Source organism: Lutra lutra, chromosome 8, assembly GCF_902655055.1.
Source record: "Lutra lutra chromosome 8, mLutLut1.2, whole genome shotgun sequence".
In the NCBI taxonomy this organism is placed as follows: domain Eukaryota; kingdom Metazoa; phylum Chordata; class Mammalia; order Carnivora; family Mustelidae; genus Lutra; species Lutra lutra.
In genome coordinates, this window is record NC_062285.1 from 41,556,442 (window position 1) to 41,583,929 (window position 27,488).

General features: G+C 44.1%; 1 protein-coding gene across 2 annotated transcripts in view; it reads right to left on the reverse strand.

The window, feature by feature from the left end:
* ANO2 (anoctamin 2) overlaps window positions 1–27,488 on the reverse strand; it is a 360,688-nt gene that overhangs the window by 20,747 nt on the left and 312,453 nt on the right. For both annotated transcript variants that reach the window (XM_047743061.1, XM_047743060.1), the window contains one exon: window positions 22,359–22,504. In XM_047743061.1, coding sequence (XP_047599017.1) covers window positions 22,359–22,504 — 146 coding nt within the window. The remainder of the gene's footprint in view (window positions 1–22,358; window positions 22,505–27,488) is intronic.

Consider the following 27,488-nt stretch of genomic DNA (forward strand, 5'->3'; position numbering starts at 1 on the left):
ATTTCAAAAAACCATTTCAAACTCATCATGTTTTCCATATTTCTAAGCCTTCATACATACTTCTACTATCTGTGCTGCTCTAATTTTCATCCTCTTCTCATGTGCTGAATGAATTATAATCTGCATTTTAGGTCTGACTCAAACCTAACCTTCTCAATAAAGAACCTTTTCCACCCTAGTCCCACCACCTTGCCCAGGCAGAAGTAAGTGCTACAGTCACCTCCCCTACTCACTCCCATCATGCCTTGCATACATAGCTCTACTGGTCTACTCGACTCAGTCCCTAGATGGGGAGCCCCAGGGGACCATGGACATATCAAATTCTTTTCTGAGTCCTCACAATTTTGTGTGGTGCCTATCCCACAGCAGGTGTTCAGAGTTTAGTTGGTTCATAAATATAAGGTTATTATTTTCACCAGCTGTAAACACAAAACAGATACAAAAAGAGGTCAACTCAACTGTGTGAAGGGAAATCATGGGACTCAGTGATGGTGAGGAGAGATGGGACATGAAATGCTGACATCTTGACACGGCAGTTCTCAGTGCTATAACTTGCATGGAAGACTTGGAAGAAAGTGAGCATAAAACCAGTCAGGAGAGTCTAAATCTAATGAAAATCATCATAGTGTTTTTTTCCCTTAACTTTCTATAGCTTAGTAAAAGCAACACAAGTCTTCTTTTTTTTTTTTTTAAAGATTCCACCCATTTATTTGACACACAGAGAGAGATCCTAAGTAGGCAGAGAGGCAGGCAGAGAGAGAGGGGGAAGCAGGCTCCCTGCCGAGCAGAGAGCCCAATGCAGGGCTCCATCACAGGACCCTGAGATCATGATCTGAGCTGAAGGCAGAGGCCTAACTCACTGAGCCACCCAGGCGCCCCAGCAACACAGTCTTCTTAAGCGGATGACAAACTGTGGGCTCAAGAATCCTCCTTTTCTTGAACCACTAACAAGCAATGCAAGGAAATAAGTAAGGGACTTGGTGATGTGAGTTGGTCTTCTCAAAGATTCAGCTAGAAACAGTCCCTTAATATAAACACTTATGTGAAAAGAGAGCAAGGGAAGGTCATCACTGTTTATTTTGTCAGCCCATATTTCAAGGCTGTACCCAGTGATGCCCGTCCCCTGAGGGCAAGGGAAGCCAACTGGGCTCAGCACAGAGGGTGTCCGGTGTAAAAAGGAATTGCCAAGTGTCGGTTGATCGTTAAACAGGAAGAGATAATGAGGGCGTGAGCATGGGCCTCTACTGCTTAGGAAAACAATTAAAAGTGCTGAAAGAATTTAAGAAGGTTCTCAGTGTCCATCAGTCACCATTCGTTCATCCATCCAACAATCATTTATTGAGCACATTCTATATGCTGGACACCATGTCTGTTGCTAGGAAATGAAGATGAACAAATTACTGTGCCATCCTCCCAAGAGCTCACAGTGCACAGTGGAGAAGGTGGACATGTGGACAGACCCTGCTGGTGTCAGAGAGTTAGACCTCTAACGGCAGCACTCCCGGAGCACTGGGGCAGGAATAATTCACATTCACCAGCAGATCCATAAAGCTTCACAACCATTGTGCTTGACTTGAAGAGCAAAGCAAAAGGAGGGCACGAAAGTGAATCTTGGAACACTGCATCAAAAGCTAATGATGTCTTTCATGGTAATTAACATAACACAAGAAAATTAAAAAAAAAAAACAAAAATAAAGTAATCTGGATTTGGAAAAAAAAAAAAAGAAAAGAAAAGAAAGCATTTGAAGGCTGGCTGTATGGCTGGTAGTTAAGATCTGTCATGAAAACCACGGATCCAAATTTCCAAACAAACTACTTAGGACATAAAGATAGCAGGTGGAATTCCTCTCCTTCTGTATGGAGTCACTTGGGGTTTATACAGCGGATGGGGCTCAATTCAGAAACTGTGGAAGTCACAACAGGAAGGAACAGGCTGGAAGGAACAGCGTAAATATTAAGAGTTCACTGCATACAAATGCAACATTGGGACAGATAGGCAAGGCATACTCTCTTCATTTCTTTGTGATTAAGGGAGAGCCAGTCTCCACTTTTTCACCACATGAACAGTGAAACACTAGTTTCTCCAGATAGAGGAAGAAGGTCCAGTGATTTCTGAGAGTCCTGCTACTCAATAATTCAGAGTCTAGTTTGGACAGCAGAATGCAGGTTGACAGTACGATGCAGACCAGTCCATATGCAGCCCTCTTCTCTACCTTGGGAACAGAGGCTGGGGCCATGGGAGCCTTCTGGGATGAACCCTGCTGATGACCACAGCAAAGGGCAGGAGAATGTGGCTCTCAGACACAGGGAGCTTGAAGGCTTGGACACTATGGTCTTCTGGAAAAATCTGCCCATCACTCCCCTTCCATAGTCTCTAAGCAAAACTCCAATGCTCAGTCTTCACGGAACCTCAGCTGGCATTTCCTACACATCTACCAGCGTAGGACGCATGCTCTCTGGTCATAAAAACAATCCTCAGTGTCAAGTATTATTATTTCCATTTTCAAGTAAGAAAGCTGAGTCTCAGAGAGGTAAAATAATTTTCCCAGGGCCACGGACCTAACAACTGATGAAGCTGGGAAACAAAGACAGCTTCTGATGTCACCCAAATTCCATGTCCTTTCACCACACAAAAAGGAAAATACTCAGCCCTGATGTGACAGTGTCCATCCCCCTCCCTAGCTGCTTTCATATCTCTTGGGTTTCCTTTATTGGATCTTCTCCAATCTAATTTCTAATCTTCCTGTCAGATAATTAACCAGCAATCTGTACTGATATTTTCACTCTCCAAAGCATCTTCGCTCACACGTCTTCTGTGGCTGGTGTGTTGGAGAGTCCCTGCTGTTTTCTGTGTCACTGCTCCTATCTGGCTGCATTTGTGCCGCCTCAAAAACCTTGTATCAGTGGACCCAGTTCAGCTTCTTCTTTTTTTAAAAGATTTGTTTATTTGAGAGAGAGAGAGAGAGACAGAGAGAGTACAAGCAGGGGGAGATGCAGAGGCAGAGGGAGAGGGAGAAGCAGGCTCCCCACTGAGTAGGGAGCCTGATGTGGGGCTCGATCCCAGGACCCTGAGATCATGACCTGAGCCGAAGGCAGATGCTTAACAATCTGAGCCACCCAGGTGCCCCCTAATTCAGCTTGTTAAAACTAGAGAGAATTGAGGGATGAGATCTACTGATTTACTTCTGATTTTCAGAGAACAGCTTAGTGACTTCCCAGTAAATGTTTATTGTGAACAGATGAATGACCTGGCTTACTCACTCTTGTTTACTTCATCCACCTGCAAAATGGGAATGTGAAGACCAGTTATTCATTCCTTCCTCCCATCCATCCATCCATCCGTCTGTCTATCCTCTCATCTACCTATTTGGGCTGCGGTAACACAGCCAGTGAGGTGGAAGGACAATGAAAGTAAGCATGACCATAAAGAAGTTCTCAAGCAACAAATCATGACTGAGAACCTTTGTTTCCTTTATTCCCTTGCCCTTTCATCTTCCCAAAGGGCTGTAGAAAAGTCAATAAAAAGAACACAAATTAGGTTTACAGAATTTTAGACAAAAAGGAAATGACAGGGAAAGGAGGAAGAAACAAATGTGCAAATTCCAAGGACCCATTCCGGGGCTATGGCTGAGCAAGAGAGCGCACTCTGAGCTTCCGGGCTATTACAGCTAGAAGAGAAATGGGAAAGCAACGGAGGTCTCAGTAAGTTTTAATCTTAAAGACTGCCTTCCACTTACTCATCCACTCATTTCACAAGCACTCCTGGGAATCTCCTGCATGTCAGGAGCTTTCCGTAGAACCTCGAGGGGTACAGTATCCAGACATACTGTGGCCTTTTCTCTTAAGTAGGTATGGGGAGAGGGACTCCTAGCATGTTAAATGACAAGCAATGTATGCTCCAAAAGCAAAAAAAAGGGAGGGGGTGGCAGGGAGAGAATGACAGAGAGAGAGAGAAAGAGAAAGAGAGAATGACCTGTGACTCACCCTACTTCCCAGAAATACTGGAATGAGACCCTGGATACTGCCTGAACTGTGTTTAAATGCCATTTGGAGAAGACGGCAGGTGCCTGATTATCCAGTGAGATGACTCAGTTTGTATAAACAGGATGGCTCAGGGAAAGGAATTTCCTGGCTCTTTGAGCCATTGCCTTGTAGCATACAATCTTGGAGTTCTATGAAAGCATATTTGGACTTCAGTGCTGATGACTATACAGATACTCTGGAATATTTCATCACTTACATCTAAGGCACCCTTGGGACTAGATTTGTATGTCTGGTCTGTTGGGAACTTGGAAATTACCCAGTGTGGTCCCCACCACCCATGACCAGAGAAAGGATATCAGAATAGGAAAGGGATCTTGGGTGTCATCTGAGTCACTGCTCTATCCAAACCTTTCTACTCTTTCTTTAATAAGTGGCTACCTTTACCTGATTGTTACCCAGGGAAGACACTCAGTGATGTCTGCAGCCAGCTCTTTCCATTGCTTTCTATTCTCTGTCTCAGTGGAAAGTCACTGAGACTTTGGGCTATTTGTTATGAAGCTTTACCATAGCAGCAGCTGACTATTACATGGGATACTTTGCCTAAAACCCAGATGACGGGACAAACCTACCAATTTGTATTGCTGTAGGAGACCTGCCTTTGAAAGGATAGCATTTCTTCATTACAAGCACTTGAAAATAAGGCATCTTGGCCCCCGGCTAGGGGGAAGTCAAGCGGTAGACGTTCCCAGCTAAATCAACACAGCCAGGGTGTCTGGAGAGCTCTGGTGAACAGAGATGGCTGTAGAGTCCAACTGTCACTTTGTCTTCAAGGTCCTCGCTATAGGATCACCTCGTTCATTCTTTATTCTTCCTTTTTCTTCTTGAAACATTTATTAAGCACCTACTGTATGCCAGGCCCTGTGGTTAGGTACTATGAATGAATAAGACACAGATCCTGCCCTTGAGAAGCTCCCTTCCCAATTTCATGAACATGAACACAGGCTACTGGTGTTTCATTGTATCACTTATTTACCTGCTAAAATGGTAACAAAACCTGATTAAGAGATTCCTTTGGAACTTACAGAATTAAATTCAGGCCTACCTTCTTATGCCAAATTCCTCTCTGTAACAACCAAACCGCCGTCAGTGTCAGACAACTACACTTGCAACCCTTAAAGCAACTGAAGAATTTCCTCCCATCAGGCCCTGGGGGAAACTCCACGATGGGGCTGTAAGGGGCCTGTGGCCAAAAAGCTCTGAAGCCTCATTTTGGGGTTGGGGACAGTGATGATTAATGTCATGGCCTGCTCTTGGGCGAGCATTCTTTCCTCCCCTCAGCGGTGAGGGTGGGGGACTACCCTTGAAGTCCCCCTTAGTAAGCTCTTCAGGAAAAGGGTTTGATATTGGAGATTCCCTCGAAAGCTTGCTGCTCCCCCTCACAGGTTTCTCCAGCTTAATCCCTCACTCTCAGGTTTCTCTTTGTCTGGGGCCAGCCCATCCCCACCACCTGGTGCTGCAGTGCTGCCCAGAGGTAGCTCCCTACCGCCAGCCAGCGCCCCCTCCACGGGCTGACTCCCAGCCCCACCCCCAACTCCCAGCTTCCCCTTCACCTCAGGACCCCTCCCCCATGCCTGCTGGGCCCTGGGCCCTGGTTCCAGCTCAATTTAGAAAAATGTAAATATAATACATCTCTCCCTGCTGCCTCCCTCAACTGATGACCTGTCTCACCATTACAACTGACAGGCTCAGAGTGGGCTCAGTGCACTTCCTGTCTGCATGGGTGGTCCTGGGGATCACGGGGAAGGAAGCTGACAGCTGAGCGCGGAGCGGATCACCATGTCAGGCACACTAGAGGGAGTGGGCAGCTTTGGTTTCACTGCTCTCCTTTTTGTTCAAAGCCCAAGACAAGGGTCTTTCTGGAATCGGGAGGTCTAGCCTGTTGGGAAGGAAAGAGGAAAGCTCCCTCTACCCCTATCCCTCCACGAAAGCCCAAGTTCCTGTGGGTCCTGATGAAAGTCTCTTGTGCAACGATCTGGAGATCTGGAAAGGGGCTCTAGCCTCAGTTTCACTAATGGGCCTTTAGGGCAACGTTAGGCGCCTTGTATCACTCCCTGCGCCTCTTGGCCTCAGGGTGCACGTTTAGCCGAATGTGTGAACTGGGGTGCCAGCACTGGAAGACCCCCCTGGAGGTTGCCTGGTCCAGTGGTTTGCAAGTCTTAATTCTTGTCAAGACATCAGTGACAAATGGTTATGTGCACCATTCAGTCCCCCTGCGGTGGCCAGGTTCTGTGTGTGCTGAAACCTCTCCTGCTCTCCCACTCGAAAATAATCTAGAAATGTGAGAGAGTGAGGGTGGCGTGGACTCTGCTTTACCTTATATTTTTAAACTACGTGACCGTTAGTAGCGGCACCTGACCTGTGACCTATTCCGCAGCTGGTTTTGACCACAGACCCGTGGGTCACACCTCCGCAAGGAAAGATCCCCCTCTGGTCTACGGCCCTACCACGTCAAGGAGGAGAGTGAGGCCCAGAGAGATGCTTTGATGTGCTCAGGGCCACACTTCTGGATAAAGGCAGAGCTGGATTCATACCCACTTTCCACCTGACAGACACCCTGTGAAGACTGGAAGGGGACAGATTCCTTACTCTGCCCTGCAGTGATCATCTGAAGACAAAAGGACTTGCTGTGAAGACAGAGGTGCGGAGGAATCAGAAGCAGTGATAGGATTACTACCACCAAACCTCAGTCATCCCCAGGGATGGCAGAAACTGTCGCCCCCAACAAGGTTCTGACAGTCGTGGACTTCAGTCTTCCCCCCACCCCGGCAAGCTATTTCCCGGGCTACTACCTGAGAGCAGCATGGAAGGGTTCATGTTACACTTTCTCATACTTCCCTGGCTTACTCACAGGAACGGAGTACATGATAGGCTGAGTTGGGGGAGGGCAGAAGGCACAAGCAAAGGGAAAGAGGGGCGAGGGGGGGACAGGAAAGGAGGAGGAGGGTAGTGAAAGAGAAACAGGGCTAACCTCCTTCTTGGTAATCCACCCACTGGATTATCAGTCAATTCCTATGGAGAACTGACTACAGCCCTGCTGGAAGAGAGATGTTTTAGCCTAAGTAAGATATGGGCTGATAAGAGAAAGGAGAGCCAGAGAAGGGATACCCTCCTGTCTTCAGTCACTCCTTCATGGGGCTCCTTGGTGTGTGTTCAGTGCTAGTGCGGTGGTGGGCCAGCCCAGGCCTTGTGGTTCCAGGAACCCACCCCCAGGACATTAGCTACCAAGAGCTATCAGAGGCGTCCCTGTCTTAGGAGGCAGCTTGTCTGAAATCCTGGGGTGGGGGTGGGGGCAGCTAAAATCCTAAGGAATAGGGGAGGTGGGAGGGGAAAGGAGGAGAGAGCATGGGAAGGGAGAGGCTTTGGGGAGGAGGTGACACCAGAATGAGAAGGTCCAGGGAGTTCCAGGGCAAGGTGGCTAGGGAATGTCAGACAGGAAAGAAGTGAAAGGGAGGCTGCAGGTGAGAAATCACTGTGGTCCATTTTTGGCTGGACCAAGGGTGTGTAAAGAGGCCTAGGGTTCCATACCTTGAAAGAATGTCCCACAGGGCCTTGGTAAAGATAGGGGAACCCTGGAAGTCTTTGAACAATGGATGCTAAGACCAAGGCTAATGCTGGAAATCATAAACAGGGCAGTAGCAAGATGGTGGTGGTTGCAAGGGGCTGCTTGAGGGTGTGCTAGGCAAAGCACCAGGTTCAAGAGGTTCAGAGACTGAGCAGAAGCAGCAGCTTCCAGAGATATTCCTGAGGCAAGATCAAACCCCCTGGAGGTGTGTGGAGACAGAAATGTGAAGGAACAGCGATGTTCTTGGGGCCTGGTGGGCCGTGAAGCATCCCTATGGTCAGGAACGCAGAAGGGTCCCAGGAGCAGAGTCTCCAGGCAGAGGACTGAGAAATGTCTCCCCAGGGACGGAGTCTCCTCCTGGCCTTGTCTAACGCCTCAAAACAAGCCTGAGGGGGAGGCTGGGTGAGGAGGCTCTTGTTTCCAGGCCAGAGTTTGCTCTGCCTCAGTACATGGGTTCCGAAACTGAAGGCAGTTTGGTGAGGGGGCAATGACAGCCAGGGTGGAAGAGAATGGATAATCCTCTGTACTCACCTCTACTCAGTCAAACGGAAGCTTTCAGGGCCCAGCCTCTCCGAAGAAAGCGCCGTTAGCTGCATTTTGTTTTGTTTTGTTTTTGTTTTATGACCACGAGGCCCTTGCTTGTAACTGCCCCCTCTCTCTGCCACTAGCCCCTGAGGTCTTGAAGGCCTGGATCCCACTCGTTGCCTCTGTGGGTCTGGTGCCTGGCGCAGGTCCTGACCTAGCAGTACCCTCGGGGAGGGCCAGGATGGGGCCACTGCGGAGGGAGACGTGAAATCGGAGTTGAGCTTAAATCCGAGTCTGAGGGACAGCATTCCACTCTGTCCACTTCCGCTGATGACCTGATCCCCGAAGGCAAAGGAGCAAATTGAAGCCAGCAGGGACTGTTCTTTGAGGCAAGCCCTGATCATAAACATGGTTTACTTCGGTCTTGGGAGATGAAAACTGCTGCCTATAAAAAATATATCTAAATATGTCCGGAGTGAAAACGGAGGCCAGCCCAACTATCATGGTACAGAAAGAAGTGAGGCTTCTCTTTCTCTGCCACCGAAGGAAGGGAGCTAAAGTGCCATTCATTCAAGAAACGTTTTACTGGGGGTGCCCGGGTGGTGCAGTCGATTAAGCTTCCAACTCTTGGTTTCAGCTCAGGTCCTGATCTCAGGGTCATGAGATCGAGCCCCACATACGGCTCCATGTTCAGTGGGGAGTCTGCTTGAGATTCTCTCTCTCTCTCTCCCTCTGCCCCACCTGCTCGTGCTCTCTCCCTCTCAAACATAAATAAATCTTAAGGAAAAAAAAAAAAGAAACATTTTATTGGGGTCTTACTACATTCCAGAAATTGTGCCAGTTGAGACTAGGTAGGAATAAGGGGGTCTTCTGCCCTCAAACACTCACATTTTTTCCTCTACCGAAGCAGGTGGGGGGGCTGAGAAGAACTGTCAGTGGAAGAACCCAAAACTGCTTCTCGGAGACATGTCTGAGCCTGAGCGACTCAGCAAGAACTTGCTGCAGGCAGACAGACCAGCACCGGCAAATCCAGCCCCGGAAGCGGGAGACAAACAGGTGCGCATTCGCAGAGCCTGCTCCTGGGTGACCTTGGAAGCTACGCCCTGCAGGATATTTGAACTTTAACTTAAGGGAAGTCAGTCATGTTGAAGGATTTTCTGTAGAAAAGAAAACGTACTCTGGACTGCATATTAGAAAAGCCGTTTTTAAAAAGTGAGAAGGAAATGGAGAAAGAAAGGGGAAAAGGAAGCAGGGGGTAAGTTAGGATGTCTGCAGTCATGCAAAGGAGGTAAGCACTTCTGGTTATAAAATAAATAAGCCATGGAGATGAAAAGGACAGCCTGGGGAACACAGACAATAATAAAAAAGAAGAGGGGTGCCTGGGTGGCTCGGGCAGTTAAGCATCTGACTTCTACTCAGGTCATGATCCTTGGGTCCTGGGATCGAGCCCCAGGTCAGGCTCCCTGGTCAGCGGGGAGTATGCTGCTCCCTCCGCCTCTGCCCTTCCCCTTGTTCATGCTCTCTCTCTCTCAAATTAATAAGCAAAATCTTTTAAAAATTAATTTAAAAAATTAAAAAGAGGAGGAAGAAGAAGAAAAAGGAGGAACCGTGAGGGCTTGAGTGGGAATGCAAAATTGTAAAACCAGTGATGTAAGGAGCCATGAATAAAAAGGATTCTGGATCATACTGAGCAGGCCTCTCCCCAGCTGGAGTTGATGCAAAGTCAGAGAGGAGTCTTGGGAGCAGACAGGCTGGATGCCATTTCTGGGATGCAACTCCTGAACCCAGAAGTTCAAATTTGCAATTTCAGGAGGGTGTTGCAACCCTGGTCTCTGAGCAGACCTGCCCCACACATTTCCACCCATTGGTTGACACTCATAGGTCTTGGTCGATGCATCTAGACAACAGTGGGGGATGGATAGCCCTTGGCCCTCCAAGGTCATGATCTGGCCTTCACTCCAAGTGAATGAATATGTACATTTGCAAGCACAGTGCATCCCCCCTTCTATTAAAGTTTGACAAGATGTAAACTCATGACCAAGAAAAATGAGACTTCCTCTAATGACTATGTGAATTACAGAAGAAATGTGTCTTGTTGCCCACATTAAGGGCCTCAAAACTAGGGCTGTATTCAAGAAGCTGGAGGAAGGCTTGAAGGAGGATAACTGAACTTCTGAATCAGGAAGACAGCAGTGATTATTTTTTAGATGACTGGAGGAACAAAAGCTTGTGGGTTTTAGATAAACAGATGACAAAAGAGCCCATCTGAGATGCCAGACTTACAGATAGAGCCCTAAGGGCTTAGAATTCTCTGAAAAGACAAACATCTTGGAGTGTTTACATCTCAGGAGTCTGAGTGGGATTCTTAGATTTGCTTTGGAGTCTGGTACCCTCAGTCTATCAACACACTCGAGAGTTGGGAAGAACATCCAGGGCTCGCTACACTGAGTGCTTCAGACTGTTGTGTGGGTTTGTTTTTGTTTTTTGTTTTTTAAGATTTTATTTATTTATTCCTCACTTTCTCCTTCTTTCTTTGAGAGAGACAGAGAATGAAGGAGCATGAGTGAGTTGGGTGGGGGTTGGCTGAAGGGGCAAGGGGAGAGGGGGGGAATCTCAAGCAGACACTCTGTGAGTCTGAGGGCTCAATCTCACGACTTTGACGTCACAACCTGAGTGGAAGCCGAGAGTCGGACACTTAAACGACTAAGCCGCCTAGGTGACCTGGGCTTCAGACTATTTTCAGCCAATTCCTAGATTAAAAGGAAAGAGATTGGACTCTTGACGAGAAGAGGGGCAGGTCATATTCATGGATAGCCTACATGTACCAAGCACTGGTTTTTAACTACTCTATATCCATGACCTACTTCTCAGAACCATTTTGTAAGGTAGGTGCTATTATCGTCCAATCTGCTTTCTAGATGAGGAAACCAAGCCTGGCTGACTTTATGCATCAAGCCCAGAGTCATGTAACTAGCCAGTGCAGGCTTGGGACTAGAAGCCGGGTAGTTTGACTCCAGAGCCTACCCCTACACTCACTTAGTCTACACTACTAGGCCGAGTAATATTTGGTAGAGTTTAGTGTGCAGCCCAGACTTTGATTGTACATAGGAGCAAATACTCCCTCCCAGGGTGAAGAGGATATTCCAGAGGCAAAAAGAATGAAAGGAACCTAACTTAGAAACATAGTCCATGCACTTACATAAAATATGAAATAAAATAGTCATGTCTCTAAAATGACTGATAGCTTAGCAAACTGGCCTAAAGAGGGGCACCTGGGTGGCTCAGTCGGTTAAGCCTCTGCCTTCGGCTCAGGTCATGATTTCAGGGTCCTGGGATCCAGCCCCAGGTCGGGCTCTCTGCTCAGCGGGGAGCCTATTTCTCCCTCTCCCTCTGCCTGCCGCTCTGCCTACTTGTGCTCACTCACTCTCTCTCTCTCTCTCTGAAATAAATAAATACATAAATAAAATCTTTAAAAAAATTAATGACCTAAAGAATTCTGGGAGTGAGTGTCTGTGGAACTCAGCTGGGAAAAGCCATGTGTGATTGGCTTCCTCTTCCACAGAAGACTGAATGAGTATCAGTTGAATTGTGGACTGAATCAATATCATTCTGAACGGTTGACTCTGTCCTGGTCTCCAAACTTGTTCCTCCCCTTACATGCTTAGTAAGTGTTTGATGAATGAAATAATGAGTCAATGAAAGCTCCTCTGTTTCTTTTTCCTTCGTCTTACTACCCCCTCTCTGTACTTGCTGCCTGTTTCCTATAGGGAAACACAGTTACAACACTGGCCAAGATTTTACAACTGCTCCCTATGGCCTGATATGAAACATAAACTTGTCTGATCATCAGGGTTCACCATTAACCTACCAGACCTTCAACCAAACCCTCCCTACCCAAAAATCCACCATTTGCTTCAGCAACACTTACTCATGGCCAGCAAACTGAATGACTTTGTGAGTCCTTTTCCTTGGAATGCCCTCCCTTACTCTTATCACTAATATGTAGACAAAAAGAATCTAAAGGGACCTTGGGGATCAAGTCCAACCTTCTATCTACACTAGAAATCTCTTTAAAACATCCTTGACCCAGCATCAACCAAGCCCCACTTTGAAGATGATCCTTCATTTGCCACTTAAAGTTGGTAAACACTTACTTCTGTTAAGAAACCTTCCTTCATTAACTAATAAAGCATTCATTTACTCATCTTTGTTTATTGGACACAGTGAGTATTTATCATGTGCCTGTAAATGTGCTGGGTCATGGAGGACATGGAAATGAATAAGCCATGATTGGTACACACTGCTCTTTATTATCTGAGAGACTGGGTCTGCAGAAAAACAGATATGTGAGCAATATTACCATAATTCAGAAGGATACACCATCAGTGTGTGTATCACACATAATGCTGGGACAAAGAAGCAAATAATGATCCTCTTAGGAGGAATGGAGCCTGGTCTAGGAGGACTTCACAGAGGAAGCATGGTAAAAGGCCAAGTCTTAAAGGAGGAGTCTGGAGTATTCAAATCAACAAGGTGGAATGAGGTGACCACAGGCTGAGAATCCCAAGCCTACTGTACACTGTTAATCCCTTCACATCACATTATGTCAGGATACTAAATAATCTGTATTCACTGGAAGAGTATTTAATACATTGCCTGTGGCTGGGTGAATTGGTCTAATCCTTTTAGAAAGCATTTTAGTAAAATAAAACAAGAACTATCCAATGGTCATACCTTCAATCTAGCAATCATATCTGTAAAAATCTACCTTGGGGAATCATTAGTAAATATGGGAAAGATTATATGCATTAAGACAGTATATATTAGATCATTAAAATATGGGAAGAATCGGAAAACGAGCCTCCAATGGGCTTCACTGGAGAATCAGCAAATCAACTATGGTATGTTTATTAGAAGGATCATTTATCATGCAGCTCTTTTAATATAGTCTTTTTTTTTTTAAAGATTTTATTTATTTATTTGACAGAGAGAGATCACAAGTAGACAGAGAGGCAGGCAGAGAGAGAGAGAGAGAGGGAAGCAGGCTCCCTGCTGAGCAGAGAGCCCGATGCGGGCCTCGATCCCAGGACCCTGAGATCATGACCTGAGCCGAAGGCAGCGGCTTAACCCACTGAGCCACCCAGGTGCCCTATCATGCAGCTCTTAATTTTGAATATTATACAACAACTTGGAAATACTCATCTAATACTAACTGGAAAAGGAGCAAGAAATGTGGGCATATGATTACAACTTTGTATTAAAATCATATATATAACAAAAAGGGTCTAAGAAAAAAATGGCACCAAAATGCTAATAAAAATTGGGCTGAAATGAAGTAAGTTTGGGAGACCTGCTCCCTTCTTTTTTTTTTTTTTTTTTTTTTTTTTTTTTAATTTTTTTATTTTTTTTCAGCATAACAGTATTCATTATTTTTGCACCACACCCAGTGCTCCATGCAATCCGTGCCCTCTACAATACCCACCACCTGGTGCCCCCAACCTCCCACCCCCCACCCCTTCAAAATTCTCAGATCGTTTTTCAGAGTCCATAGTCTCTCATGGTTCACCTCCCCTTCCAATTTCCCTCAACTCCCTTCTCCTCTCCATCTCCCCTTGTCCTCCATGCTATTTGTTATGATCCACAAATAAGTGAAACCATATGATAATTGACTCTCTCTACTTGACTTATTTCACTCAGCATAATCTCTTCCAGTCCCGTCCATGTTGCTACAAAACTTGGGGATTCATCCTTTCTTTCCTTTTTTTTTTTTTTTTTTTTTTACAGCTTTATAAACATATATTTTATCCCCAGGGGTACAGGTCTGCGAATCGCCAGGTTTACACACTTCACAACACTCACCATAGCACATACCCTCCCCGATATCCATAACCCCACCCCCTCTCCCAACCCCCTCCCCCCATCAACCCTCAGTTTGTTTTGTGAGATTAAGAGTCACTTATGGTTTGTCTCCCTCCCAATCCCATCTTGTTTCATTTACTCTTCTCCTACCCCCTCGACCCCCCATGTTGCATCTCCTCTCCCTCATATCAGGGAGATCATATGATAGTTGTCTTTCTCCGATTGACTTATTTCGCTAAGCATGATACCCTCTAGTTCCATCCACGTCGTCGCAAATGGCAAGATTTCATTTCTTTTGATGGCTGCATAGTATTCCATTGTGTATATATACCACATCTTCTTTATCCATTCGTCTGTAGATGGACATCTAGGTTCTTTCCATAGTTTGGCTATTGTAGACATTGCTGCTATAAACATTCGGGTGCATGTGCCCCTTCGGATCACTATGTTTGTATCTTTAGGGTAAATACCCAGCAGTGCAATTGCAGGGTCATAGGGTAGTTCTATTTTCAACATTTTGAGGAACCTCCATGCTGTTTTCCAGAGTGGTTGCACCAGCTTGCATTCCCACCAACAGTGTAGGAGGGTTCCCCTTTCTCCGCATCCTCGCCAGCATCTGTCATTTCCTGACTTGTTAATTTTAGCCATTCTGACTGGTGTGAGGTGATATCTCATGGTGGTTTTGATTTGTATTTCCCTGATGCCGAGTGATATGGAGCACTTTTTCATGTGTCTGTTGGCCATCTGGATGTCTTCTTTGCAGAAATGTCTGTTCATGTCCTCTGCCCATTTCTTGATTGGATTATTTGTTCTTTGGGTGTTGAGTTTGCTAAGTTCTTTATAGATTTTGGACACTAGCCCTTTATCTGATATGTCATTTGCAAATATCTTCTCCCATTCTGTCAGTTGTCTTTTGGTTTTGTTAACTGTTTCCTTTGCTGTGCAAAAGCTTTGGATCTTGATAAAATCCCAAAAGTTCATTTTTGCCCTTGCTTCCCTTGCCTTTGGTGATGTTCCTAGGAAGATGTTGCTGCGGCTGACGTCGAAGAGGTTGCTGCCTGTGTTCTCCTCGAGGATTTTGATGGATTCCTTTCTCACATTGAGATCCTTCATCCATTTTGAGTCTATTTTCGTGTGTGGTGTAAGGAAATGATCCAATTTCATTTTTCTGCATGTGGCTGTCCAATTTTCCCAACACCATTTATTGAAGAGGCTGTCTTTTTTCCATTGAACATTCTTTCCTGCTTTGTCGAAGATGAGTTGACCATAGAGTTGAGGGTCCATTTCTGGGCTCTCTATTCTGTTCCATTGATCTATGTGTCTGTTTTTGTGCCAGTACCATGCTGTCTTGATGATGACAGCTTTGTAATAGAGCTTGAAGTCCGGAATTGTGATGCCACCAACTTTGGCTTTCTTTTTCAATATTCCTTTGGCTATTCGAGGTCTTTTCTGGTTCCATATAAATTTTAGGATTATTTGTTCCATTTCTTTGAAAAAAATGGATGGTACTTTGATAGGAATTGCATTAAATGTGTAGATTGCTTTAGGTAGCATAGACATTTTCACAATATTTATTCTTCCAATCCAGGAGCATGGAACATTTTTCCATTTCTTTGTGTCTTCCTCAATTTCTTTCATGAGTACTTTATAGTTTTCTGAGTATAGATTCTTAGTCTCTTTGGTTAGGTTTATTCCTAGGTATCTTATAGTTTTGGGTGCAATTGTAAATGGGATGGACTCCTTAATTTCTCTTTCTTCTGTCTTGTTGTTGGTGTAGAGAAATGCAACTGATTTCTGTGCATTGATTTTATATCCTGACACTTTACTGAATTCCTGTACAAGTTCTAGCAGTTTTGGAGTGGAGTCTTTTGGGTTTTCCACATAGAGTATCATATCATCTGCGAAGAGTGATAGTTTGACTTCTTCTTTGCCGATTTGGATGCCTTTAATTTCCTTTTGTTGTCTGATTGCTGAGGCTAGGACTTCTAGTACTATGTTGAATAGCAGTGGTGATAACGGACATCCCTGCCGTGTTCCTGACCTTAGCGGAAAAGCTTTCAGTTTTTCTCCATTGAGAATGATATTTGCGGTGGGTTTTTCATAGATGGCTTTGATAATATTGAGGTATGTGCCGTCTATCCCTACACTTTGAAGAGTTTTGATCAGGAAGGGATGCTGTACTTTGTCAAATGCTTTTTCAGCATCTATGGAGAGTATCATATGGTTCTTGTTCTTTCTTTTATTAATGTGTTGTATCACATTGATTGATTTGCGGATGTTGAACCAGCCTTGCAGCCCTGGAATAAATCCCACTTGGTCGTGGTGAATAATCCTTTTAACGTACTGTTGAATCCTATTGGCTAGTATTTTGGCGAGAATTTTTGCATCTGTGTTCATCAAGGATATTGGTCTGTAGTTCTCTTTTTTGTTGGGATCCTTGTCTGGTTTTGGGATCAAGGTGATGCTGGCCTCATAAAATGAGTTTGGAAGTTTTCCTTCTATTGCTATTTTTTGGAACAGTTTCAGGAGAATAGGAATTAGTTCTTCTTTAAATGTTTGGTAGAATTCCCCCGGGAAGCCGTCTGGCCCCGGGCTTTTGTTTGTTTGGAGTTTTTTGATGACTGTTTCAATCTCCTTACTGGTTATGGGTCTGTTCAGGCTTTCTATTTCTTCCTGGTTCAGTTGTGGTAGTTTATATGTCTCTAGGAATGCATCCATTTCTTCCAGATTGTCAAATTTGTTGGCGTAGAGTTGCTCATAGTATGTTCTTATAATTGTCTGTATTTCTTTGGTGTTCGTTGTGATCTCTCCTCTTTCATTCATGATTTTATTTATTTGGGTCCTCTCTCTTTTCTTTTGATAAGTCTGGCCAGGGGTTTATCAATCTTATTAATTCTTTCAAAGAACCAGCTCCTAGTTTCGTTGATTTGTTCTATTGTTTTTTTGGTTTCTATTTCATTGATTTCTGCTCTGATCTTTATGATTTCTCTTCTCCTGCTGGGTTTAGGGTTTCTTTCTTGTTCTTTCTCCAGCTCCTTTAGGTGTAGGGTTAGGTTGTGTACCTGAGACCTTTCTTGTTTCTTGAGAAAGGCTTGTACCGCTATATATTTTCCTCTCAGGACTGCCTTTGTTGTGTCCCACAGATTCTGAACTGTTGTGTTTTCATTGTCATTTGTTTCCATAAATTTTTTCAATTCTTCTTTGATTTCCTGGTTGACCCATTCATTCTTTAGAAGGATGCTGTTTAGTCTCCATGTATTTGGGTTCTTTCCAAATTTCCTCTTGTTATTGAGTTCTAGCTTTAGAGCATTGTGGTCTGAAAATATGCAGGGAATGATCCCAATCTTTTGATACCGGTTGAGACTTGATTTAGGACCAAGAATGTGATCTATTCTGGAGAACGTTCCATGTGCACTAGAGAAGAATGTGTATTCTGTTGCTTTGGGATGAAATGTTCTGAATATATCTGTGATGTCCATCTGGTCCAGTGTGTCATTTAAGGCCTTGATTTCCTTGTTGATCTTTTGCTTGGATGATCTGTCCATTTCAGTGAGGGGAGTGTTAAAATCCCCTACTATGATTGTATTCTTGTCGATGTGTTTCTTTGATTTTGTTATTAATTGGTTTATATAGTTGGCTGCTCCCACGTTAGGGGCATAGATATTTAAAATTGTTAAATCTTCTTGTTGGACAGTTCCTTTGAGTATGATATAGTGTCCTTCCTCATCTCTTATTATAATCTTTGGCTTAAAATCTAATTGATCTGATATAAGGATTGCCACTCCTGCTTTCTTCTGATGTCCATTAGCATGGTAAATTCTTTTCCACCCCCTCACTTTAAACCTGGAGGTGTCTTCGGGTGTAAGATGAGTTTCTTGTAGGCAACATATAGATGGGTTTTGTTTTTTTATCCATTCTGATACCCTGTGTCTTTTGATTGGGGCATTTAGCCCATTAACATTCAGGGTAAGTATTGAGAGATATGAATTTAGTGCCATTGTATTGCCTGTAAGGTGATTGTTATTGTATATTGTCTCTGTTTCTTTCTGATCTACTACTTTGAGGGTCTCTCTTTGCTTAGAGGACCCCTTTCAATATTTCCTGTAGAGCTGGTTTGGTATTTGCAAATTCTTTCAGTTTTTGTTTGTCCTGGAAGCTTTTAATCTCTCCGTCTATTTTCAATGATAGCCTAGCTGGATATAATATTCTTGGCTGCATGTTTTTCTCATTTAGTACTCTGAATATATCATGCCAGCTCTTTCTGGCCTGCCAGGTCTCTGTGGATAAGTCTGCTGCCAATCTAATATTTTTACCATTGTACATTACAGACTTCTTTTCCCGGGCTGCTTTCAGGATCTTTTCTTTGTCACTAAGACTTGTCAATTTTACTATTAGGTGACGGGGTGTAGACCTATTCTTATTGATTTTGAGGGGGGTTCTCTGAACCTCCTGGATTTTGATGCTTTTTCCCTTTGCCATATTGGGGAAATTCTCTCCAATAATTCTCTCCAATATACCTTCTGCTCCCCTCTCTGTTTCCTCTTCTTCTGGAATCCCAATTATTCTAATGTTGTTTCGTCTTATGGTGTCACTTATCTCTCGAATTCTCCCCTCGTGGTCCAGTAGCTGTTTGTCCCTCTTTTGCTCATCTTCTTTATTCTCTGTCATTTGGTCTTCTATATCGCTAATTCTTTCTTCTGCCTCATTTATCCTAGCAGTGAGAGCCTCCATTTTTGATTGCACCTCATTAATAGCTTTTTTGATTTCAACTTGGTTAGATTTTAGTTCTTTTATTTCTCCAGAAAGGGCTTTTATATCTCCCGAGAGGGTTGCTTTAATATCTTCCATGCCTTTTTCAAGCCCGGCTAGAACCTTGAGAATCATCATTCTGAACTCTATATCTGACATATTACCAATGTCTGTATTGATTAGGTCCCTAGCCTTTGGTATTGCCTCTTGTTCTTTTTTTTGTTGTGAATTTTTCCGCCTTGTCATTTTGTCCAGATAAGAGTTTATGAAGGAGCAAGTAAAATACTAAAAGGGTGGCAACAACCCCAGGAAAATATGCTTTAGCCAAATCAGAAGAGATCCTGAATTGTGAGGGGGGAGAAAGGGGATAAAAAGGGGTTCAGAAAGAAAGAAAAAAAAAAACTATTAAAAAAAAGAAAGCTGATAAAGAAAAAATATAAAAAGAGGAAAAAATATATATATATTAGATAAACTATTTAAAAAATGTTAAAAAAAAAGAAAACGGTAAAAGTTAAAAAAAATTTAGCAGAAGAAGAGAAAAAGAAAAAAAAAATTGAAAAAGAAAAAAAAAATTAAATTAACTGCAAGGCTAAAAAGTCATGGGGAAAAAGCCATGAGTTCCGTGCTTTGCTTTCTTCTCCTCTGGAATTCCGCCGCTCTCCTTGGTAGGTGAACTTGGTCCTGGCTGGGTTTCCCGTAGATCTTCTGGGGGAGGGGCCCGTTGTAGTGATTCTCAAGCGTCTCTGCCCCAGGCGGAGTTGCACCGCCCTTACCCGGGGCCGCGCTGAGTCATCCGCTCGGGTTCGCTTTCGGGAGCTTTTGTTCCCTGAGCGCTTTCCGTAGAGTCCAGAGGACGGGAATAAAGATGGCGGCCTCCCGGTCTCCGGCCCGGAGGAGCCGAGAGCCCGGGGCCCCACTCCTCAGTGCGCCCTCAGAGAACAGCGCCAAATGACTCCCGCCACCCTGGCCTCCGGCCACGCTCCGAGCTGACCGAGCCTGCGACCGGTTCAAGGCAACCCTGAGCTGAGAGTCACTCCTCGGCTCTGTCTCTGCAGCCGGCTTCCCCGTTCTAATACCGGTAAGCTCTGCGACACTGAGACACCCCCGATCCTTCTGCGACCCTGCGGGACCTGAGGCCGCACTGACCCTGCCTGGGCTTCACCCCAGTTAAGCCTCTGGAGCGATGTCCCTCAGCGGAACAGACTTTTAAAAGTCCTGATTTTGCTCTGTTGCTCCGCCGCTCTCCGGGAGCCGGCCCCTCCCCCCGCGGTCTATCTTCCCGTCGCTTTGGAATCACTTCTCCGCCAGTCCTACCTTGCAGAAAGTGGTTGATTTTCTGTTTCTGGAATTGCTGTTCTTCTTCTCTTCAATCTCCCATTGGATTTGTAGGTGTTTGCAATCTTTAGATAAGCTATTTAGCTGATCTCCCGCTACCCGAAGTAGTCTCAGCCTGCTACTTCTCCGCCATCTTGACTCCTCCCTCTGACCTGCTCCCTTCTTTTCTCTATTTTCAAACTTTCTATTACATGGTTTATTTGTTCCCTGATAGCCTGTAAAGAGTTGCATGTGTGTGTCTGTGTGTGTGTGTGTGTGTGTAGGCATGTATGTTTTGTTTAATCTACAGAACTAATTTCTCTACAAAATCGGGGTATGAACGTCTTCCCGAAGCCACTAAGTCTAGTTCTCGGGTTTTTTTCCTCTTCTCATTACTTTGTAGAGTGCCCAAGTCTGAACTCATAGTGGGTATCCGTTCAGTGCTACAGTGGCTGGCAGACTGGCCATATATCCCTACGTTCTGCTTTCCTGGCACCTCAAGACCACTGAGAGAAACAACAGTACTCGACACAGCTTTTAAATGTGCTAGACACTCTTCTTGCACTTTGCAGATACTAATTCATTAAATACAACAATCCCATGAGGTAGATATTATTATTATTAATTATTTAATTTATTTATTTATAGCTAAAGCAAATTGAGACACATAAAAGTTAGCCACTTACCCAAAGCTGTCCAAATAGCTGGTCACAGAGTCAGGATTTGAACCCAGGGCTCAAGTGTCTCTGCTCTTAAGGACCCAAAAATGAGGAAGCCTGGAAATAGCCAGCTATCTGGACAGACAGGCAGACAGGCCAGAAAAACCTGCATGGACCACTGGGAGGAGGGTGGGGGTGGGAGTGGGGGACTGGGGTTAGAGAGTAGGCATTGGGAGACAGAGCCCAGGGATTTTTAAGGTAAGCCCCTTCCCCAGTGGAAGCCTCAACCGCTGGCAGCAACTTCTGCCTGACAGGATGGAGACACAGAGGAGTGGCAACTGGAGTATGAGCAATCACCTCTGTGTAAACACCTGGTTCAGGGCCAGACAGGGGTCCATGGTCAGTAGCACTTAGACGAAGGTACTACACATTTACCTGAACTGGGTCCTAGCCTGTTGTTCCTGAAGCAGATATAATGATTGTTCCTACTCGGGTGAGTTTATTTAAGATTACAAAGTACTGATTTTGCCCAGAATTCTAGAACCCCAGGACTAGAACAGACCTTTTATAGCCATCTACTCTAGACTCCGTCCATTCCTCTACCCTTCACATTCACACGTTCTTATGAACAGAAGAGGAGGAAATGTCCATGAGAAGTAACAAGCAGGGGACCTGGTGCACAGAGAGGCATCAGGGGGCCCTATACAAGTGACGAACCAGAGGAGGCAGGAGCCATTACGAGAACACAATGATATGCCCAAAGATAGAATACCGAGTAATTCTTCTGAGGGATCTGACGTTTCTTCACACATTCTAGATTGAGTAAATGCTGAGACGATGTGGCTGACCTCTTGGTCCTATGTTTTTAATTCATTAGTTCCAAATTTTGTGAAGACCATTCTCCAATATCCACCCCAGTAAAAGGTCAGGACTAGCCCCAAGCAACCAAGAGCTTGAAGGCTGCTAATCTAAGTTAGTACACTTATGAAGGAGAACTCACAGCTTTTAACCTACATGTGAAATGACTGTGTTCCACGAGCCTGTACTACATGTGCTCCTGCTTTCCAGCCTTTGCCAAGAACAGCAAGAGTCTCTATAACTAGAAATCTACCTCTCTTCCCCTACACAAAACATCCCAACTTCTGAAGAAAAAACCTGACACTTTACCCAGCCCCACCTGAGTAGAATGGGGGGCTCTCCTGTATTTTCCATGTCAAAGATGTCTGTATCCTTGGCCTGAGTGTCTTAGGATTACTTTACTCTTCCTTAATGGAATGTCCATTTTTAAATTTCAAGTTTCATTCTTTCCCTTTCACTATTTCACATTTATCAATGACAGAAACCATGAGAAAGGACCTGAGAGACCAAACTTCTCACTTCATAGATGAGAAGAAGGCCAAGGAGAAGAGTGTATCACCCTAGTGTCAAGGTAGTAATAGAGTTGTTCCTGGTTCTCATTCCAGGGTTCCTTCTGACCTACCCTCATCACTCCCATGTGGCACTGAAAGTGACACTGTGTAGCCATGAAGCCCAAGAAGATGCAGAGACTGCCCCCATCATTTCCCTAACCCCTTTCCCTGCAGACCTCCATGCAGAACCCCCATGTCAACCTCCCCTAAGTAGGAGGAAAAATTATAGGATCTTACTCATCTCCATGTATTCTGGAGTCAGTCCAGTGTACGGCTCCAAGCTGTAGTCTAGGTCCCACTGCTCTGGATGCTTTGAGTGGGCAGAGTCAGTTTCTCCCGGTTCCGTCTCATCTTTCAGCTTCCGAAATAATTTCTTTAGTTTCCTGGGAAAGAAATGGACCAGTCATCAGAAGCCTCTGGCAGACAAAGTTAGTTCTAGAGACTGAAGGAGAAAACAACAACAACAACAACAAAATAAGGCTTTTTGACACTAAAGTCATCTCTGCTCCAAGGACAGAGAGGGAAGGACACTAAAAAGACTACTTTTCTCTCTAAGACAACATGAGGTTTTTTAACAGGATGATGAAAGGTTCCCCCCACAAAGGGTCCAGTTTCTTTAAACCCAAAGAAACTGAACTCTTCCTACTGTTTAAGAAGCAACAAGACAGTTGGCCCTTCTTGCCAAATGCTGAGACCACACTATTGTCCATTAGGTGATCTATCAAGAGAGGATGTCTAGAGAGCACTAGAAAGATGCTTTCCTCCCAGCTCAAACGCTTTCGGGTCTTAATAACATAAACAGCAACATATTTCCATCAAAGCCAACCTAAATGTTGTCTACCACTCCTATGGGTTGAAATGAATCCCCCCAAGTTTCATATGTTGAAGGGCTAATCCCAGATGTGACTACATTTGGGGACAACAGGACTTTTAGGAGGTGATTAAGTGAGGTCGTAAAACTGGGGTCCTAATCCAAAAGGATTGGCAGCCTTATAAGAAAAGGAAGAGACAGTGATCTTCCTCTTTCCACTATCAGGGGGGACACAGTAAGAAGATGGATATCTGCAATCCAGGAAGGCGGCCCTCATTAGAAACCAAACTCTGTCAGTCCTTGGTCTTGGACTTTCCAGCCTCCCAAACTGTGAGAATCAGTACCTGTCAGGGTTTTTTGTTTGTTGTTTGTTTGTTTATTTATTTATTTATTTATTTATTTATTTTTAAGATTTTATTTATTTATTTGACAGAGAGAGATCACAAGCAGGCAGGGAGGCAGGTAGAGAGAGAGGAGGAAGCAGGCTCCCTGCTGAGCAGAGAGCCCGATGCGGGGCTCGATGCGGGGCTCGATGCGGGGCTCGATCCCAGGACCCTGAGATCATGACCTGAGCCGAAGGCAGCGGCTTAACCCACTGAGCCACCCAGGCGCCCCTGTTTGTTTGTTGTTTAAACAACAGGAATGAGTTTACTCACAGCTCTGGAGGCAAACAAAAGTCTCTGTTGCTTATGCCACACAGTCTATGATATTTTGTGATGGCAGCTCAAGTAGACTAGTCAACAAGTGAAATGATGTTTATAATACGATCCTTAGCATAATATCTGGGCACAGTAAGCATTCAATAGATAATAACTTTTAATACTAAATGCTAAAATATGGGGCACCTGGGTGGCTCAGTTGATTAAGCATCTGCCTTTGGCTCAGGTCATGATTCTGGAGTCCCAGGATCAAGCCCCATATCGGACTCCCCGCTCAGTGAGAGCCTGTTTCTCCCACTGACCTTCCTTCAGCTCATTCTTTCTCTCTCTCTCTCTCTCAAAAAAATAAATAAAATCTTAAAAAATTAAATGCTAAAATATGCCTGAGGATATAGTCCTCATGGTATATGATACACCATCACAGAGAATGAAATTAGGTAAAGGAACAAAGTACCAGTTCTTCTGATCAATCTAGAAGAAAGTTTCTAGGAAATAGTTGGGAGGAGAATTAATAGCAGAACAGTCAGAATCACAGACCTGAAGAGTTAAAGGGATTTTGAAGTCCATGCTCCATCCAATGCAGGAATTCCCCCCACATTGCCCACATGGGATCATCTAACCTCTATGCAGCTGTTTCCAGAAAAGCATTCGCAATATCATTTAGGTATGGCTTCCATTGTTATAATATGCTCCTGACAGCTAGTGGAAATCTAAATAATGTTTTGATCAGTGTCCAGTGTAATAATACCATTTGCTATCAAGAAAATGGAGTATAGTGGTGTAGTGTAGTGGGGGAAAGTCTGATCTTTGATGGCAGAAAATAATTACTTAAGACCCACTTTCACAGCTCACCAGGTGTATTTTCTGGGCCAGGCTATTAAAACTCCATAAACTTTGGGGTACCTGGGTGGCTCAGTCGTTGAGCATCTGCCTTTGGCTCAGGTCATGATCCCAGGGTCCGAGGATCAATCCCAACATCGGGCTCCCTGTTCAGCAGAGAGCCTGCTTCTCCCTCTACCACTCCTCCTGTTTGTGTTTCCTCTCTCCCTGTCTCTCAGTCTGCCAAATAAATAAATAAAATCTTTAAAAAAACAAAACTCCATAAGCTTTAATTTTCTTATCTATGAGAAAATAAATATTAACTAGTCCTTAGGGTCAGTTAAAGGAGATAATCTATGTAACATGCGTAACTTAGGGCTTATCCTTGTTCTTGTCATCACTACCACCACCATCACTATCACCACCACCACCATCATCATCATCATCACATCACCATCACAGAAGCATCATCGTCATCATCATCATCATCACCATCACAGAAGGATTTAAAGAATGAGTTGAGATCCATAGAAGCAGCAGTAAAATGCAATATTTCATGATAAAAAGCAAACAGTAATTCTGTGATAATAATAAATTAAGAAAAACCTAGGAAGAGCCTCAAGTTTCTGAAGCCAAATAGTGTCAGGAGCATTTTATAACAATGGAAGCCATACCTAAATGATGGACTGGCTGAGACCCTGCCTGTAGGTCAAGACAGAAGGAGACGTGAAGAAAAAAAATAAAGGAGAGAGAAAGAGAGAAGAAAAGAAATAAAGCAAAAGGAGAGAGAGGGAAGAATGGATGAAAGGGAGGTCCAGAATTAAAATTCAAATTGAGACTTCTGCTAGAGATACCAGTAATCAGAAAACTTGGCCAAATCTTTAGTAAAGAATGATCAGTGGTTTTAATTAAATATGGAAAATTGAGCACACACATATATATCCCTTCCACTTCTGAAATGCTACTAAAATGACAGTGAATGAATTTTAAAATGTCTAAAACCACAAGGTTAAAGAAAAGAGTCATGAATACAACAGGGTATGAGAGATATTAATAAATATCTTGGAAGACAGACAGTAGATAAAGGGGTTAGTAAAGCCATGATGGCTGAATACCAAGTCCCTACAGGGAAATACAGCAAAGAAAAGCAAGCCAACTCATGCTGCAATCTCAGAAGGGCTCAGGAGTTTCAGGCACCAGGTATCGTCAAAGGCAGGCAATAGTGATTGGTCAGTGCACTCTTTAAGGAAGAGCAGACCCTAGTGTCTCTGTCTACCCATATTTCCCAGGTCACTACTATTTTCCCAATACCAGCAGGAGTAAAAAGTTTATTCAGAGGGAAAAATGAGCTGGGGAAATTTAGATCTGCAATAAATCCAATAAAATGATAGGAAGTTAAAAAATCAATAAACTCGCAGAAAAATTAGAAAAGACAAAAAACGGACAAGAAAGAAAAGATAAAATTAATCAGTCTAGCAAATCCAACATTTAATCAGAAAGAGAAGACAGAGAAAACTGTAAGGAAAGTACAAGGCAATACAAGAAAATATCCCAGAGCTGAAAGATATGCATTGTCTGATTGGGAGGACCTACTCAGGATAATGCTAAGAAAAAGGACTTCCACCAAAGCCCGTCATCGTGAGCTTTCACCACTCTAGGAATAAAAGCTTCCATGTTCAGAGAGGCAGATTCTCTAAAATTTATTTGGAAACCAAAAAATAGAACTCTCAACATCAGCCCTTGACACTAGAAAGTATTAGAAAAAATTATTAATATTGAGAAGGCAAATTATTTTTAGCAAGAGATTTTATACCTAGCCAAATTATACATCAAGTACAAGGGTAGAATAAAGAAATGTAAACCGTGCAAGGTTTTAAAAAAGATATCCTTCTAGGCATCCACCCTCATTAAGTTCTGGGAGGCTGAATTTCACCAACCAAGGATATAAAGCAAGAAAGGAAACAGTGGAATCCAGCAAACAAGAAATCCACTAGAAAAAGGAAGTGTTGGATCTAACTGGATTGGTAGCTATGTAGAAGGCTTAGTGAACAAACAGTTTTGGTTTGAACAGGAGAATGAAGATTCCCAGAGGATGGTTTGCAGGCAAAAACATGACATCTGATGTGTTTAATGAGGTGATCTAGCAGGGAAAAGTGGACACTTAAAGAAGTGCTGCCAGTAATGTGCAATGAGTATTATGAAGGCAGAAGTTCAGGTAATTATGAAAGCAGAAAACTAACTTGATCTAAATCAGGGAAAGTTTGAGGAGATATGTAAGCCAACTAAAGGATGAAAGATGATGGAACTATGGGAAAGAGGGAGAAGGTGTGTTCTAGGCAGAGAGGATTATCTGTGCAATATTTGTTCAATGGCTCAAGGCAAATATGAAAATGGCTCAGAGAAGGGACTGAAAGGAGTTCAAAATGCTCAGAGCAGATAGTAGGAGAGAAAAAGTGAGGAAACAGAAGAGTGAAAAGGTAGTGCAGGTTCACAGCATGGAAGGCCTTGTTGGCCATCTTAGGCAGTGGCTGACATGAGAGATTATGGCCACAGAGTCCACAGTGACTGCAGTGGACATGAGGACAGACAGAGATGGGCTCAAGAAGCAGAGTTAAGAAGCTGGTAGTGACCCGTAACTGGGAAGGGAAGCAGAATGAGGAATAAGGACCATTCTGGGGTCTTCGGGATGGGTGTGGATGGTGGTACAGTTTGCTATGACAGGAACACTAGAGAAGAGGCCATTTTGATGAAGGGGAGGAGGAATGGTTGAGGAAGAGGATCCCACGTGACAACTAAGTAGGGATATCTAGTAAGCATTTTATACATGGGTCTAGAGCCATTAAAACAGGTCTGGATAGAAGCCAACAATAATAAGAATCATCCTAGAGAGAGGAACCAATGCCCCAGCAATGAGCCTCACCTGTGGAGGGAGCACAGGGAAGGAATACCAACAATCAAGGGATGGAGAGAGGGAGTGGAGCCTTCCAAGTGCAAGAAAGCAGCCGTTGTAGGAACAGAAGGTCAACTTCGAGCCCAAGTGGCAAAGAAGGAAAGGGCATAAGGGGAGTTTCAGGAAAG